At 44.1% G+C, this 18,106-nt stretch overlaps 1 protein-coding gene across 1 annotated transcript in view; it reads right to left on the bottom strand.

Moving 5' to 3' along the window:
- Positions 1-17,194, bottom strand: part of LOC106579690 (serine/threonine-protein kinase 17A) — a 57,583-nt gene extending 40,389 nt beyond the window's left edge. The window contains exon 1 of the mRNA XM_014159823.2: positions 16,630-17,194. Within this exon, the coding sequence (XP_014015298.1) occupies positions 16,630-16,805 (176 nt within the window). The 5' untranslated portion in view covers positions 16,806-17,194. The remainder of the gene's footprint in view (positions 1-16,629) is intronic.
- Positions 17,195-18,106: the final 912 nt, after the last annotated feature.

The raw sequence follows: 18,106 nt of genomic DNA on the forward strand, positions 1-18,106 counted from the left end.
TTTAGTGTTCCCTTTATTTTTTTGAGCTGTGTATAAAGACTGGAGTATAAAAAAAAACGAAGCTCTTTGGCTGACCTCAAATTCCACATAGGACTAAATGCCTTGGGTTAGGCTAAATATTTGAGGGTGGAATTCTCTATGTTGGGTTTCTATGGGAAGAAGTCGGTAAAAAGGCTGGTTTTCAGATGGGTGTGTAAATCATACTCTTGAGGATGTGGCTGACAGAGGCGTATGTTATTGTCTGAAGTCAGTGTGACACGGCTGTGAGCAAGGTGACAAGGTCAGTGACACAGTGACGTGGACACTACACACTACTCCCCAGTCACAGCATCCAATGAAAGCCCAAAAGGAATGCGGAGAGCAGATGTAAATCTTTTGCATTCATAACATCTTAGCGGGCTGCGTCTAATCATTCAAGTTCAGAATAAATCGTTTTGGTGCTATAGAGAACCTAGCTGAAGAGAGTCTTACAGGCTTTCACCTGATGGCACGGCTGATTCTTACAGGCTTTCACCTGACGGCACGGCTGAGTCTTACAGGCTTTCACCTGACGGCACGGCTGAGTCTTACAGGCTTTCACCTGACGGCATGGCTGAGTCTTACAGGCTTTCACCTGACGGCATGGCTGAGTCTTACAGGCTTTCACCTGACGGCACGGCTGAGTCTTACAGGCTTTCACCTGACGGCATGGCTGATTCTTACAGGCTTTCACCTGACGGCACGGCTGATTCTTACAGGCTTTCACCTGACGGCACGGCTGAGTCTTACAGGCTTTCACCTGACGGCACGGCTGAGTCTTACAGGCTTTCACCTGACGGCACGGCCTAGTCTTACAGGCTTTCACCTGACGGCATGGCTGAGTCTTACAGGCTTTCACCTGACGGCACGGCCTAGTCTTACAGGCTTTCACCTGACGGCATGGCTGAGTCTTACCGGCTTTCACCTGACGACGGCATGGCTGAGTCTTACAGGCTTTTTTCATCTGACGGCATGGCTGAGTCTTACAGGCTTTTTTCACCTGACGGCATGGCTGAGTCTTACAGGCTTTTTTCACCTGACGGCACGGCTTATTCTTACAGGCTTTCACCTGACGGCACGGCTGAGTCTTACAGGCTTTCACCTGACGGCATGGCTGAGTCTTACAGGCTTTCACCTGACGGCATGGCTGAGTCTTACAGGCTTTCACCTGACGACGGCATGGCTGAGTCTTACAGGCTTTCACCTGACGGCATGGCTGAGTCTTACAGGCTTTCACCTGACGGCACGGCTGAGTCTTACAGGCTTTCACCTGACGGCATGGCTGAGTCTTACAGGCTTTCACCTGACGGCACGGCTGAGTCTTACAGGCTTTCACCTGACGGCACAGCCTAGTCTTACAGGCTTTTTTCACCTGACGGCACGGCTGATTCTTACAGGCTTTCACCTGACGGCATGGCTGAGTCTTACAGGCTTTCACCTGACGGCATGGCTGAGTCTTACAGGCTTTTTTCACCTGACGGCATGGCTGAGTCTTACAGGCTTTCACCTGACGGCATGGCTGAGTCTTACAGGCTTTTTTCACCTGACGGCATGGCTGAGTCTTACAGGCTTTTTTCACCTGACGGCACGGCTGATTCTTACAGGCTTTCACCTGACGGCATGGCTGAGTCTTACAGGCTTTCACCTGACGGCACGGCTGAGTCTTACAGGCTTTCACCTGACGGCATGGCTGAGTCTTACAGGCTTTCACCTGACGACGGCATGGCTGAGTCTTACAGGCTTTCACCTGACGGCACGGCTGAGGCAATCCTTCATACCTCCACGACTGATACACTAATCCAGCCCCTGCTGCCGTAAGGCTTCTTAAAACCTGAATGCCCCGGAGTCCAGTTCTGTACAGTATTAAGGGGTGGGGGGGGGGGGAGGAATATGATACTGTGACATATCGGAGATATCATTTTTGGATGACATATCGTATCGCATCGTTTTGACAATATTGCAATTGGTTATCAGAACTTTTCTATGAATGATAAAAACTAGTTATCATGGCTCTCTCTTATCCCTCTGCAGCAGACATATTGTGAGCAACATGCTTGGAACATCAAATCGCAATAAAATCTCAGTATCGAATCGCAATACATATAGAATCGTGAGAATCGCAACACTTATCAGCACCTAAGTATTGTAAAGTCCCCCAGTATGGTCATAATATGGTATGGTGGTGATAATATGGTATGGTGAAGTCCCCCAGTATGGTGATAATATGGTATGGTGAGGTCCCTCAGTATGGTGGTAATATGGCATGGAGAGGTCCCTCAGTATGGTGATAATATGGTATGGTGAGGTCCCTCAGTATGGTGGTAATATGGCATGGAGAGGTCCCTCAATATGGTGATAATATGGTATGATCCCTCAGTATGGTGATAATATGGTATGGTGAGGTCCCTCAGTATGGTGATAATATGGTATGGTGATAATATGGTATGGTGAGGTCCCTCAGTATGGTGATAATATGGTATGGAGAGGTCCCTCAGTATGGTGGTAATATGGTATGGTGAGGTACCTCAGTATGGTGATAATATGGTATGGTGATAATATGGTATGGTGAGGTCCCTCAGTATGGTGATAATATGGTATGGTGATAATATGGTATGGTGAGGTCCCTCAGTATGGTGATAATATGGTATGGTGAGGTCCCTCAGTATGGTGATAATATGGTATGGTGAGGTCCCTCTGTATGGTGGTAATATGGTATGGTGAGGTCCCTCAGTATGGTGATAATATGGTATGGTGAGGTCCCTCAGTATGGTGATAATATGTTATGGTGAGGTCCCTCAGTATGGTGATAATATGGTATGGTGAGGTCCCTCAGTATGGTGATAATATGGTATGGTTATAATATGGTATGGTGAGGTCCCTCAGTATGGTGATAATATGGTATGGTCCCTCAGTATGGTGGTAATATGGTATGGTGAGGTCCCTCAGTATGGTGATAATATGGTATGGTGATAATATGGTATGGTGATAATATGGTATGGTGGGTTCCCTCAGTATGGTGGTGATATGGTGAGGTCCCTCAGTATGGTGATAATATGGTATGGTGAGGTCCCTCAGTATGGTGGTAATATGGTGTGGTGGTGATAATATGGTGAGGTATGGTGATAATATGGTATGGTGAGGTACTTCAGTATGGTGGTAATATGGTATGGAGAGGTCCCTCAGTATGGTGATAATATGGTATGGTGAGGTCCCTCAGTATGGTGATAATATGGTATGGTGAGGTCCCTCAGTATGGTGATAATATGGTATGGAGAGGTCCCTCAGTATGGTGATAATATGGTATGGAGAGGTCCCTCAGCATGGTGATAATATGGTATGGTGAGGTACTTCAGTATGGTGGTAATATGGTATGGAGAGGTCCCTCAGTATGGTGGTAATATGTGAGGTCCCTCAGTATGGTTTTAATATGGTATGGTGAGGTCCCTCAGTATGGTGATAATATAGTATGGTGATAATATGGTGGGTTCCCTCAGTATGGTGGTGATATGGTGAGATCCCTCAATATGGTTATAATATGGTATGGTGAGGTCCCTCAGTATGGTGATAATATGGTATGGTGATAATATGGTATGGTGAGTTCCCTCAGTATGGTGATAATATGGTATGGTGAGGTCCCTCAGTATGGTGATATTATGGTATGGTGAGGTACCTCAGTATGGTGATAATATGGTATGGTGAGGTCCCTCAGTATGGTGATAATATGGTATGGTTATAATATGGTATGGTGATAATATGGTATGGTGAGTTCCCTCAGTATGGTGATAATATGGTATGGTGAGGTCCCTCAGTATGGTGATATTATGGTATGGTGAGATCCCTCAGTATGGTGATAATATGGTATGGTTATAATATGGTATGGTGATAATATGGTATGGTGAGGTCCCTCAGTATGGTGATAATATGGTATGGTTATAATATGGTATGGTGAGGTCCCTCAGTATGGTGATAATATGGTATGGTGAGGTCCCTCAGTATGGTGATAATATGGTATGGTGAGGTCCCTCAGTATGGTGATAATATGGTATGGTGAGGTCCCTCAGTATGGTGATAATATGGTATGGTGAGGTCCCTCAGTATGGTGATAATATGGTATGGTTATAATATGGTGTGGTGATAATATGGTATGGTGAGGTCCCTCAGTATGGTGATATTAAGGTATGGTGAGGTCCCTCAGTATGGTGATAATATGGTATGGTGAGGTCCCTCAGTATGGTGATAATATGGTATGGTTATAATATGGTGTGGTGATAATATGGTATGGTGAGGTCCCTCAGTATGGTGATATTATGGTATGGTGAGGTCCCTCAGTATGGTGATAATATCGTGCCGTGAGGTCCCTGGTAATTCCCAGCCCTAGTATAGAGGCAGGGTGCTAATCAATCGTGTGATGTAAAGAAATAAACCTAGCCCTAGATGAGGTTTGCGTGGTGGCAGTTAGCCCTAGCCTAACCACTGCAGCCTCGTCCTGTCCAGACTCTCCCCCACTGGGAGGTCATGAGGCTTTGATACCAAAACGTCTAGGATGCCTCCGATCCAATGCTGTGTGACGTTCATCAAGTCGGCCATGAACCTGTGCTATGTTTACAGTAGGTAGGGTGCTGGACAGGGGGCCTAGGCCTGGAATGTTCTAAGGCTCACTCCAAGGGAGAGACAACTAGCCTATTTATATTGCGTATAGCTGGGCCACTATCTGCATGCTATTGAGACTGTACCGTCAATGCAAGCAGAGCACACTATACCAAAATGTTCAAAGTTCAGCAAGCACACATAAGCCTTTGATTTAAGGCTTGTGTACATGGAGAAACTTTTAAAAACAGATCACAGCCTTTTCTGCAGCCCTGTCAGCACATTTCCAAAGCTGGTGGCCTCACACGGACAACACCCTGAAAGAGATGGCTGCCGTGTACAGAGAACGCGGGTGACTGCTGGGTCACAGTCAATGTAAAGGAACGGTCGATTCAGAACAGATGGCTTTGGCCCTAAACCACCGGACTTCATCAAGAGGCAGTAAGGTTACGTTTTTCACCAAAACTGTAAAAGACTGCACATTGGACCATTTGAGCGTTTGGCTAAAGATCCCCTTTTTATATAATTCATCACACATTTTATTTAAATTAAATAGACATCTTTATTTCCATACATATTTTTGTAGCGGCAGGCATCCAAGCAGAAGACAGGTTTAATATAATAAGGTGAGATGCCAAGAGCTGAATGGCTACTCTACTTTCATTATGAAAATATTCCACACGTTAGCCCTTGAGTGGGGAAAGTCACCTCAATGTAAGTATGTAGGTTAACTTACAGGTTAAAAGAGTGGAAATTCTAAGACTCTGACATCTCTCTTCTAATTTAACTAGCCAAACTATGGTGGGGGGGGGGGGGGGACTTGAGACAAAGTCGTTGACAGAGCTTAACTTTATTGAATTAGACTCGGCAGGATCGTCCCCTCCAAATGGCCTCTACACAGATGATTGGTCCAATATCTGAGAGTGACACACATTCGGTATGGGTAGCGTGATAAAAGGTCCTCAGACGTCTGTAAATCTGATGGCTCTGACAGACCGATGTTTAAAAAGTGAGTTGAGTACTCTTTGGACTCTTACCACCTGTATAATCATGGCATTAAAGTTGTTGCTATGTTCGTCATAGACTGATGGAGAGGCCCGATCATCTAACCGGTAGGTGTCAAACTCTCAAGTTACTGTGCATACGGTAAACACCTTCTGTTTGGCTATCTGACAGAAGAGTTGACAGGATACCAAAAGCCAGACAACATTATATTCACATTTTAGTCATTTAGCAGACGCTTTTATCCAGAGCACATTAGAGTAAAGTGCCTTGATCAAGGGCACAGACAGATTTTTCACCTAGTCAGCTCAGGGATTCAAGCCAGCTACCGTTCGGTTACTGGCCCAACGTTCTTAATCGCTAGGCTACCTGCCACTTATAGCAGTGTCCTCAGACGTCAGAGAGAGAGGGCTTTAAGCCTGGGGATCTGTCCTGGCAGCAGAAATGCTTCCTACAGCAGTTGCCCATAGGAGCAAGTGCCCATGTTTTTAATGCGTTTTAAGTATGTTTTGGCAATAGGTCACTAGACGCACTACAAACACAATCACTTTACATGGGGGGGACGCTGTTGCTGAAATCCTAATCTTTCACACTGCCAGTATGAGAGCAGAGTCACATAGAAGGGAGGTTACCGTGTTTGTCGGCCAGCTCGCTGCGTCTGTCACTGTTTTGGCAGCCCGGTAATCAACTACTTTTCTTCTAGTGTTGTTTTCACAGGTTTGCAGTGTCACCTGAGTGTCCTGAGTAAGTGCGGCCATCTTCTCAAAGAGCTCCATGAATCATCAACGGGCACACGGAGAGTGAACCTCGGGTAAATGAGGCAGTGGCTGCAATGGCCTCATCACCTTTAGAACAAACAGCAAGGCAGAGCAAAGAGCTCCTACTGACTGCTCATTTTCCTCAATAAGAAAAGGGCCATTCAGCTCTTTACCAGCTCCAGGACTGAAACTAGAGGCCTGTTTACTCCGTGTCTAATGAACTCTGACATTATGTGGCCCCCTGTGTGTAGAGGAGTGGGACAGAGAGAGGAAGACAGGGGTTGCCTATTCATTTGTTCTTTGGGCACAGAGAGGGACATTTTCTGAATACCTTGGGAAAGGGCATTACCTCATCGCCGTCCCCTGGGCTGCCTCATCGCCCTCCCCTGGGGATGTCGGTTTCTAAATCCCACCGTGTCTTTTCAGTGAGGCTCAGGATCCGTTACATGGTGGTTAATCGGCCACAATAAAAGATGCAGTTCACTCGCCACGCCTTTGTGGAGATGAACAATTTCCATACTCGTGTTAGACTTCCTGGATTTCTCTCCCTCGGCACAGGCTCAGTACATGTGAAAGGGCATGACAAATTGAATTTGCTGAGGGAGAAAGGTAACACCATAGCATGTAGCACCATTTTAATCCTACAGGGTCTCAACGGCATGCGTAAAAAATCAATAGAAAAACGGATTAGGCCCAGTTGATGACAGAAATGAGAGATTTCTTGCTGAGGCGTGAAACAGCTGTAGAAGGACAGAAAGTTAAATCAACGTCATTAGATTGCTTTGAAGGGAGGAAGAATAGAGTGACATACACCCTTCCTGCCCTGCCCATCCCATCATCTCTTGACACAAGAGAGTACAGAGGGATCTCGCGGATGGGGTTCAATAACAGACTTGGCTTTCACATGTCCTCCCCCCTCATTTCTCCGCGGTTGGCTGTTTCCACGGCGCTCAGCAAATGTTGCCTCCGGCCCTGCCGCGAGACTCGAACAACATGAAAAGCTTGGGCGATAATGTCATGGTATCCTGCCTGACTGTCAAGACACATAGATTCCTTCTGTGAGAAACAGAGGGGGAGGTTTTGTTCAAAACATGATAGGGGTTAGTAAAGGGGGTTTGGGACCGGGACCACACAGACAGACAAGACAGACAGACAGACAGACAGACAGACAGACAGACAGACAGACAGACAGACAGACAGACAGACAGACAGACAGACAGACAGACAGACAGACAGACAGACAGACAGACAGACAGACAGACAGACAGGACGATGTGAGCTATCCCAAGGAGTGTGTGTACAGAGGACTTGATGTTTTAGATGCTGGGGGAGTATGGGAGGGCGTACCACCGCCCACAGCCTGCTGTAACTGCAGTCTAACGCTTCGGGGAAAGAGCAACGACGCACTCTTTTACTAATCCATGATGACAGAGCTTTTTTCTCCCCTGATGAGACACTGAAGGATCCAGTGACCACTGGAATGTTATGGGAAAAACATCAGTACTTTTCTTCAAAACATTCAATGGTGATATGAAAGGATTATTAGAAAAATTTTAACACTACTTTCAGTCATACAGCCCTGAGTAATATGAACAGGCTTTCATTTTGGCATAGAGACGAAACTACTAGAAGAACTAAATATTCCATATGGCTATTGTTTGACGAAGTAAACCTAGTTTAATTTATTAGAGCAGGCCTGGCAAGATCCAAAAGAGATGAAGCAAAGTGGAAAAGAATGTGATGGATTTCACCAGAGAGAGCAGTAGAACGTGCTCTCGCCTCTCTCTATTTAATCCCGGGTTAACGTGCTCTCGCCTCTCTCTATTTAATCCCAGATTAACGTGCTCTAGCCTCTCTCTATTTAATCCCGGGTTAACGTGCTCTAGCCTCTCTCTATTTAATCCCGGGTTAACGTGCTCTAGCCTCTCTCTATTTAATCCCGGGTTAACGTGCTCTAGCCTCTCTCTATTTAATCCTGGGTTAACGTGCTCTAGCCTCTCTCTATTTAATCCCAGGTTAACATGCTCTAGCCTCTCTCTATTTAATCCCGGGTTAACGTGCTCTAGCCTCTCTCTATTTAATCCCGGGTTAACGTGCTCTCGCCTCTCTCTATTTAATCCCAGGTTAACGTGCTCTAGCCTCTCTCTATTTAATCCCGGGTTAACGTGCTCTAGCCTCTCTCTATTTAATCCCGGGTTAACGTGTTCTAGCCTCTCTCTATTTAATCCCGGGTTAACGTGCTCTAGCCTCTCTCTATTTAATCCTGGGTTAACGTGCTCTAGCCTCCCTCTATTTAATCCTGGGTTAACGTGCTCTAGCCTCTCTCTATTTAATCCCGGGATAACGTGCTCTAGCCTCTCTCTATTTAATCCCGGGTTAACGTGCTCTCGCCTCTCTCTATTTAATCCTGGGTTAACGTGCTCTATCCTCTATTTAATCCCGGGTTAACGTGCTCTAGCCTCTCTCTATTTAATCCCAGGTTAACATGCTCTAGCCTCCCTCTATTTAATCCCAGGTTAACGTGCTCTAGCCTCTCTCTATTTAATCCCGGGTTAACGTGCTCTCGCCTCTCTCTATTTAATCCTGGGTTAACGTGCTCTAGCCTCTCTCTATTTAATCCCGGGTTAACGTGCGCTCGCCTCTCTCTATTTAATCCTGGGTTAACGTGCTCTAGCCTCTCTCTATTTAATCCCGGGTTAACGTGCTCTAGCCTCTCTCTATTTAATCCCGGGTTAACGTGCTCTAGCCTCTCTCTATTTAATCCCGGGTTAACGTGCTCTAGCCTCTATTTAATCCCGGGTTAATGTGCTCTAGCCTCTCTCTATTTAATCCCGGGTTAACGTGCTCTAGCCTCTATTTAATCCCGGGTTAACGTGCTCTAGCCTCTATTTAATCCCGGGTTAACGTGCTCTAGCCTCTCTCTATTTAATCCCGGGTTAACGTGCTCTAGCCTCTCTCTATTTAATCCAGGGTTAACGTGCTCTAGCCTCTCTCTATTTAATCCCGGGTTAACGTGCTCTATCCTCTATTTAATCCTGGGATAACGTGCTCTAGCCTCTCTCTATTTAATCCCGGGTTAACGTGCTCTAGCCTCCCTCTATTTAATCCTGGGTTAACGTGCTCTAGCCTCCCTCTATTTAATCCTGGGATAACGTGCTCTAGCCTCTATTTAATCCTGGGATAATGTGCTCTAGGCTCTATTTAATCCTGGGATAACGTGCCCTAGCCTCTCTCTATTTAATCCTGGGATAACGTGCTCTAGCCTCTATTTAATCCTGGGTTATCTTGATTTCATTCGTATGCTGTCTGAGGCATGTGATAGAGTTGTTTTTAACTGCAACCGTGATAATAAAAATACTTAAAAAGCTCCAAATATTTAGACTACAGCAAGACTGACGCTTTCAGCTCTGTTACCAACCTAATTCCGTGACATTTGTTGACGAACTAAACTACAAGTGGTTGCACACCTATACAACGAGTATAGCCTTCAAGCTCCTCATTTGTCCAGTGAATTCATTGGAACCTAGGCCTGAAGACACAGTCTTAAAAGGGGCAGTGCAGTCAAAAACTAGATTTTCCTGTGTTTTATGGATATTTCCACACCATGAGGTTGGAATAATACTGTGTGAAATTGTGAAAATGACAATACCATTTTAGTGTAAGAGCTGTTTGAAAAGACCGCCTGAAATTTCAGCTCGTTTTGCACGGTGGAGTATTGGCCTGCCTGACGACGTCACCTGGCGGTATAGGTTAATAGACGAATAACAAATAATCAAATCTCTCTGCCAATAACAGCCAGTTTGCAGGTTACATATCCATCCCATTAGGCTCCTTGTTCAGATCACTTACAGACAGTCGTAGCAAAATGATTGCTTGAGAAAATGCCTTTTGCCTGATTGTCCTTCAAGAAGGTTCTCCCATCTACACAGAGGAACTCTGGAGCTCTGTCAGAGTGACCATCAGGTTCTTGGTCACCTCCCTGACCAAGGCCCTTCTCCCCCGATCACTCAGTTAGCAAGAGTCTTGGTGGTTCCAAACTTCTTCCATTTAAGAATGATGTAGGCCACTGTGTTCTTGGGGACCTTCAATGCTGCAGAATTTGTTGGTACCCTTCCCAAGATCTGTCCCTCGACACAATCCTGTCTCTGAGCCCTACGGACAATTCCTTCGACCTTATGGCTTGGTTTTTGCTCTGACATGCACATTCAATCATGGGACCTTATATAGACAGATGTGTGTGCCTTTCCAAATCATGTCCAATCAATTGAATTTACCACATGTGGACTACAATCACGTTGTAGAAACATCTCAAGGATGATCAATGCAAACAGGATGTACCTGAACTCAATTTACAGTCTCATAGCAAAGGGTCTGAATACTTACGTAAAAATAGCTAAAAACATGTTTTCGCTTTGTCATTATGGATTATTGTGTGTAGATTGATGAGGAAAAACAATAATTTAATACTTTTTAGAATAACGCTGTAACATAACAAAATGTGGAAAAAGTCAAGTGGTCTGAATACTTTCGGAATGTAGCTCCACATTGATCTGGTACTGGTACTCCCTGTATATAGCTCCACATTGATCTGGTACTGGTACTCCCTGTATATAGCTCCACATTGATCTGGTACTGGTACTCCCTGTATATAGCTCCACATTGATCTGGTACTCCCTGTATATAGCTCCACATTGATCTGGTACTGGTACTCCCTGTATATAGCTCCACGTTGATCTGGTACTCCCTGTATATAGCTCCACATTGATCTGGTACTCCCTGTATATAGCTCCACATTGATCCGGTACTGGTACTCCCTGTATATAGCTCCACATTGATCTGGTACTCCCTGTATATAGCTCCTCATTGATCTGGTACTGGTACTCCCTGTATATAGCTCCACATTGATCTGGTACTCCCTGTATATAGCTCCACATTGATCTGGTACTGGTACTCCCTGTATATAGCTCCTCATTGATCTGGTACTGGTACTGCCTGTATATAGCTCCACATTGATCTGGTACTGGTACTCCCTGTATATAGCTCCACATTGATCTGGTACTGATACTCCCTGTATATAGCTCCACATTGATCTGGTACTGATACTCCCTGTATATAGCTCCACATTGATCTGGTACTGGTACTCCCTGTATATAGCTCCACATTGATCTGGTACTCCCTGTATATAGCTCCACATTGATCTGGTACAGGTACTCACTGTATATAGCTCCACATTGATCTGGTACTCCCTGTATATAGCTCCACATTGATCTGGTACTGGTACTCCCTGTATATAGCTCCACACTGATCTGGTACTGGTACTCCCTGTATATAGCTCCACATTGATCTGGTACTCCCTGTATATAGCTCCACATTGATCTGGTACTGATACTCCCTGTATATAGCTCCACATTGATCTGGTACTCCCTGTATATAGCTCCACATTGATCTGGTACTGGTACTCCCTGTATATAGCTCCTCATTGATCTGGTACTGGTACTCCCTGTATATAGCTCCACATTGATCTGGTACTCCCTGTATATAGCTCCACATTGATCTGGTACTGGTACTCCCTGTATATAGCTCCACACTGATCTGGTACTGGTACTCCCTGTATATAGCTCCACATTGATCTGGTACTGGTACTCCCTGTATATAGCTCCACATTGATCTGGTACTCCCTGTATATAGCTCCACATTGATCTGGTACAGGTACTCACTGTATATAGCTCCTCATTGATCTGGTACTGGTACTCCCTGTATATAGCTCCACATTGATCTGGTACTCCCTGTATATAGCTCCACATTGATCTGGTACTGGTACTCCCTGTATATAGCTCCTCATTGATCTGGTACTCCCTGTATATAGCTCCACATTGATCTGGTACTGGTACTCACTGTATATAGCTCCACATTGATCTGGTACTGGTACTCCCTGTATATAGCTCCACATTGATCTGGTACTCCCTGTATATAGCTCCACATTGATCTGGTACTGGTACTCCCTGTATATAGCTCCTCATTGATCTGGTACTCCCTGTATATAGCTCCACATTGATCTGGTACTGGTACTCCCTGTATATAGCTCCACATTGATCTGGTACTCCCTGTATATAGCTCCACATTGATCTGGTACTCCCTGTATATAGCTCCACATTGATCTGGTACTGGTACTCCCTGTATATAGCTCCACATTGATCTGGTACTGGTACTCCCTGTATATAGCTCCACATTGATCTGGTACTCCCTGTATATAGCTCCACATTGATCTGGTACTGGTACTCCCTGTATATAGCTCCACACTGATCTGGTACTGATACTGCCTGTATATAGCTCCACATTGATCTGGTACTCCCTGTATATAGCTCCACATTGATCTGGTACTGGTACTCCCTGTATATAGCTCCACATTGATCTGGTACTGATACTCCCTGTATATAGCTCCACATTGATCTGGTACTGGTACTCCCTGTATATAGCTCCACATTGATCTGGTACTCCCTGTATATAGCTCCACATTGATCTGGTACTGGTACTCCCTGTATATAGCTCCACATTGATCTGGTACTCCCTGTATATAGCTCCACATTGATCTGGTACTGGTACTCCCTGTATATAGCTCCACATTGATCTGGTACTGATACTCCCTGTATATAGCTCCACATTGATCTGGTACTCCCTGTATATAGCTCCTCATTGATCTGGTACTGGTACTGCCTGTATATAGCTTCACATTGATCTGGTACGGATACTCCCTGTATACAGCTCCACATTGATCTGGTACTGGTACTCCCTGTATATATCTCCACAGTGATCTGGTACTGGTACTTCCTGTATATAGCTCCATTCTTTTCTATTTTATTCCTCATGCTACTATTTTTATTATTATTATTTATTTTTTAACTCTGCATCATTGGAAGGGCTCGTAAGCAAACATTTCACAATAAAGTCTACATCGTTGTATTCGGCGCATGTGACAAATAAAATTTCATTTTATTTGAAATATGCAGAAAAGACTAACACAGGTGACACGAGCACAGTAGAACACACAGGTGACACGAGCACAGTAGAACACACAGGTGACACGAGCACAGTAGAACACACAGGTGACACGAGCACAGTAGAACACACAGGTGACACGAGCACAGTTGAAGACACAGGTGACACGACCACAGTAGAACACACAGGTGACACGAGCACAGTAGAACACGCAGGAGACACGAGCACAGTAGAACACACAGGTGACACGAGCACAGTAGAACACACAGGTGACACGAGCACAGTAGAACACACAGGTGACACGAGCACAGTAGAACACACAGGTGACACGAGCACAGTAGAACACACAACTCAAGTTGAGTTCCAGGCTAAATAACCAGGTTCATAATCTCCTGGCGGCTGGCGTACTTACAAACAACCCAACCAAATGAAACAGCTTAGTAGGGTAATTTATAAGTGCTTACTTCAGCTTTACAGCCGGATAACTTCATTAATCACATGATTTACAGAAATAAGCATACAAGGCCAACCAAAACAAAACACATGATATCTACGTACGGCTCGCACTAGTGCCTCAATTCAGGCGTCCAGACATCGTAATTTAATGTTTCTCATCGAGGTGGTAAAGGACTAATGGTCATTATACCAGTTGGTTCAGTATGGCCACTATAGATTGTTAGCCATCATGCATCTCCAGCTAACTTCATGACATCCATGCCTTATGGCTGAAAAATCTATTTGTAATCTGATTATTGCACCATACAAACACGTTAGACATGTGCGTAGGCTCGGCCTAATTCAATTTAATGGGAAATGTTGAGTGTCACAGTAACAGAGGTGGTTTCAGGACTAAAGTGAATTCCAGCTACGTTAGACATGTGCGTAGGCTCGGCCTAATTCAATTTAATGGGAAATGTTGAGTGTCACAGTAACAGAGGTGGTTTCAGGACTAAAGTGAATTCCAGCTACATCTGAGACCTGGGAACACTGATTCCTTGTGGGCCTTTTCTAAAAATACTCTAGCCAATGTTCCATGAAGTTCCCCTATGGCAAAATGTAACTCATGTTCCCATTGGCAAGCACTAAGCTTCAGTCTCAGGCTAGATAGCAGTTTCCATGCTATTCTGCCAAACAAAAACACACATAGCAGAGGCAGCCAATCAGATACCATGAAGACAGAAATAGTATGGAGTTCACATTTTAAAATAATTGATCTACAGTTTGATGATCCATGATAAATGAATTAACAGTGAGTACGTTCATAGCAACAAACATCAGCTAGAGATTATGGGGCTTTGGAAAGAGGATGCTTGTGACCAGTCACCAGATGGGTACTTCCCTAGCAGCTGGTCACTGGGCAGAGGGAACGATGATCTGAATCGGATGTGGCTTAGTCAAACACTTTGAAGCTAATCTCAGACGCAACGGCAGGTCATGTGATGCAAAGCCACATTCTGAATGTCCCTCTTATGAAATAAATGGCTTAAAACGTCAGACAGACATACATAGCTCAAATGCCTTCTATAAAGGTCAATGCCTTTGACATCCAACAGGGCGAACACACCTCTTCTCAGCTTAATCCCATCTCAGAGGAGATATACCGTAGGTCAGGAATCAGCAACTAGCCGTGGGACAATTTTTTTTTTTTTTCTTGAGTGGATGGTCAGGGGACCAGAACATAATTACAAATCATTTGTTGACTGCAAATTGACCACAAGAAACCCAAACAGATATAACATATGACTAAAACATAATCATTTCAAACTTTGCTTACATTTCTATAAAATCACACATACATACATAATATATATATATATATATCTTATTATGCGTGGGAATACTTTGGAACAGATTTCCAAAATGTAAATCACATGGAGCTGATTGGCTGGTGTTTTTACAGTCTTTTATGTAAAACAATTAAACATAAATAAATAAATATATAAATATATAACCTGCTGTATATATACACTTGGGGGCAACACGGTGCCATTCACAGGGTTGAGTGTGGAGTTTGCATTGCCTAGTCTAAGTGGACCTCTTTACAATGCTCACAGGGCAAAATATACTATGCCCTGACTTTGACTAGCATGTTTAAGAGAGCTGTGTGGAAAGAGGAAGCTGAGATATTTCCACTCATAAAAAACACACTGGAATCCCCCTTCTTTTTCTGTCAGTGAAGCAGAGAAAGAACCACAGAGTTGGCTCCCAAGAAGTGGACTAAAGCCATTATTCAGCGGTGAAGTTTGGAGTTTCAAAGTGCCAATGACAAGATAGTCTTGAAGTATTTCCCTTGGCATCATTGAATTGAGAGGGTGAATACAGCAGGCTATGCAGTATTTACCAGGTGTTTCATCATACTTTATAACATGAAGGGAGCTGCATTTAGGCTAAGTCGCTGCTGCAACTAAAGGCAATTTGAAACATACAGCCCATTGCCAAATAATTTGCTTAGATAAATGTAGATATTTAATCAAGTGTTTGTAAACTGCATTTTTTTTTATAGGAAGGAAAGGAATCTGTCCCAAGACAAGGCCTAGTGAAGACTGGCTGAAAACTGAGGGGAATTTCATTTTTCCTTACAGAAAAGAACCCATGTGCTTCAGTGATGCTTTTTACAATTTATCAGACACATCAGCTCACATTGCAGTTCAAACACTCAGCAAAGATATGACGACTCGAGTGACCTTGCTGTGGACAAAATGCAAGCCCACCGCTATAGCCTGTCATGCATAGCCTTTTCCAGCATTCTCAAACAAGAGAGGCATGATTTTTCAGCTGGCACCCTATATGCAAGGTTGAACATTAAATGCACTAATGGCTTGTCTCCAAGTGCACAATGACATTGATGCAAATCCCTTCAATGGATTCCCCAATTTACACAGATGTGTACAATCAAAAATACATGTTGCAACCCTTAACTACTGGACAGAATATCATGCCATAATGTTAAATAAAATAATGTAAAATAACTTGTGGTGCAGATAAATACCTACACAATGACAGCAGGAAAGGAGATCTGAGTACCACAGCTAACTACAGATAGTATACCACAGGCAGAAACGGTGATATTTCAATATCAACTATTCAAGAAACGGCAACAATTTTTTTCTTCACTACATCTTCAGTATTATCAGAAGTATGGAAACAGACAGCCACAGTAGCTCAGAAGTTCTTCAGACAATTCACAGAGAGACAAACTGACAAGCTGGATAGATGCTCAGCACCAGATCAGTAACGTTATTTACTAAGAACGTATAACGTTAGTTACCTGCCAAGCTCTTTGCCCGGAATGATGGTGTAGTGGTCAGTGAATGGTTCATTCTTGATAAGAGTTTTGATCTCGGAAAGTAGCCCAAAACAGTTCTGCTTTGGTTCGGCTACCTGGCCATAGTGGCACTGCGTTCGGCTCCTTGTCTCTCGGCTCCGGGGACATTCAGGAATCATCGCGTCGATTCGGTCAGGGGCTGAATGTTTTACAGCGTGCTGTCTCTCCTGTCACTTTAAAACAAAACAGACAACGACAGCAACCCGAACTTCCCTAGTAGGCTGAGAAGACTAGTAGTAGACGTTGGCTACAATATGACCACAAAAGTAGCAGTACTTCACTGCATTAGGAGTGATAAAATAAGACCGCATCCCTCATGGATATTTCTGAGGAGAAAACTGTTACTTTCATGTTTAAATAAATGATGTCGAAGCGTGCAACAATGTATCAATATTTTAAACTCAACTGACTGTTTGTAACGGGGCTGTCTAATCTGATTTCGTTCGCTCATCTGTCTGAACAACTGATTAAATAATATATTACAAATTTACAGTCAGATACTTTGTCTCTGTCACCGTGGTAGCACCCTTGATTGACAAGCAATTTGACCAAATAGGGTGGCGCATGCTTCTTCACAACAGGCAGGGGGAGGGCTCTCTACATCAATAATGTATATAAACCCTGGATTGTTCCTGTTATGCATTGGCCAATGAGTGGATTTGAAGCCTGCAGTCGGCCATATTGGCCCTCCTCAGAAACGCAGTCCTCCATAAGAATGAATGGAATTCTACAGCATTTAATTTAAATGTTTCAAGGACAAAATTAATGTATTTAAGTATTTTATGTTAACATTAGTACTTAATTTTTAATGTTTATGTTTAGCTCACATAATATGGGCTGTATTCATCGACCTGGCCAAGGCTTTCGACTCTGTCAATCACCACATTCTTATCAGCAGACTCAACAGCCTTGGTTTCTCAAATGACTGCCTCGACTGGTTCACCAACTACTTCTCAGACAGAGTTCAGTGTGTCAAATCGGAGAGCCTGTTGTACGGACCTCTGGCAGTCCCTATGGGGGTGCCACAGGATTCAATTCTCAGGCCGACACTTTTCTCTGTATACATCAATGATGTCGCTCTTGCTGCTGGTGATTCTCTGATCCACCTCTACGCAGACGATACCATTCTGTATTCTTCTGGCCCTTCTTTGGACACTGTGTTAAACTAACCTCCAAACGAGTGTTTATGCCATACAACTCTCCTTCCGTGGTCTCCAACTGCTCTTAAATGCAAGTAAAACTAAATGCATGCTCTTCAACCGATCACTGCCCACACCTGCCCGTTCTGACTTGGAGTATGTGGACAACTACAAATACCTAGGTGTCTGGTTAGACTGTAAACTCTCCTTCCAGACTCACATTAAGCATCTCCAATCTAAAATGAAATCTAGAATCGGCATCCTTCACTCATGCTGCCAAA

Source organism: Salmo salar, chromosome ssa19 (assembly GCF_905237065.1).
Source record: "Salmo salar chromosome ssa19, Ssal_v3.1, whole genome shotgun sequence".
NCBI lineage: Eukaryota > Metazoa > Chordata > Actinopteri > Salmoniformes > Salmonidae > Salmo > Salmo salar.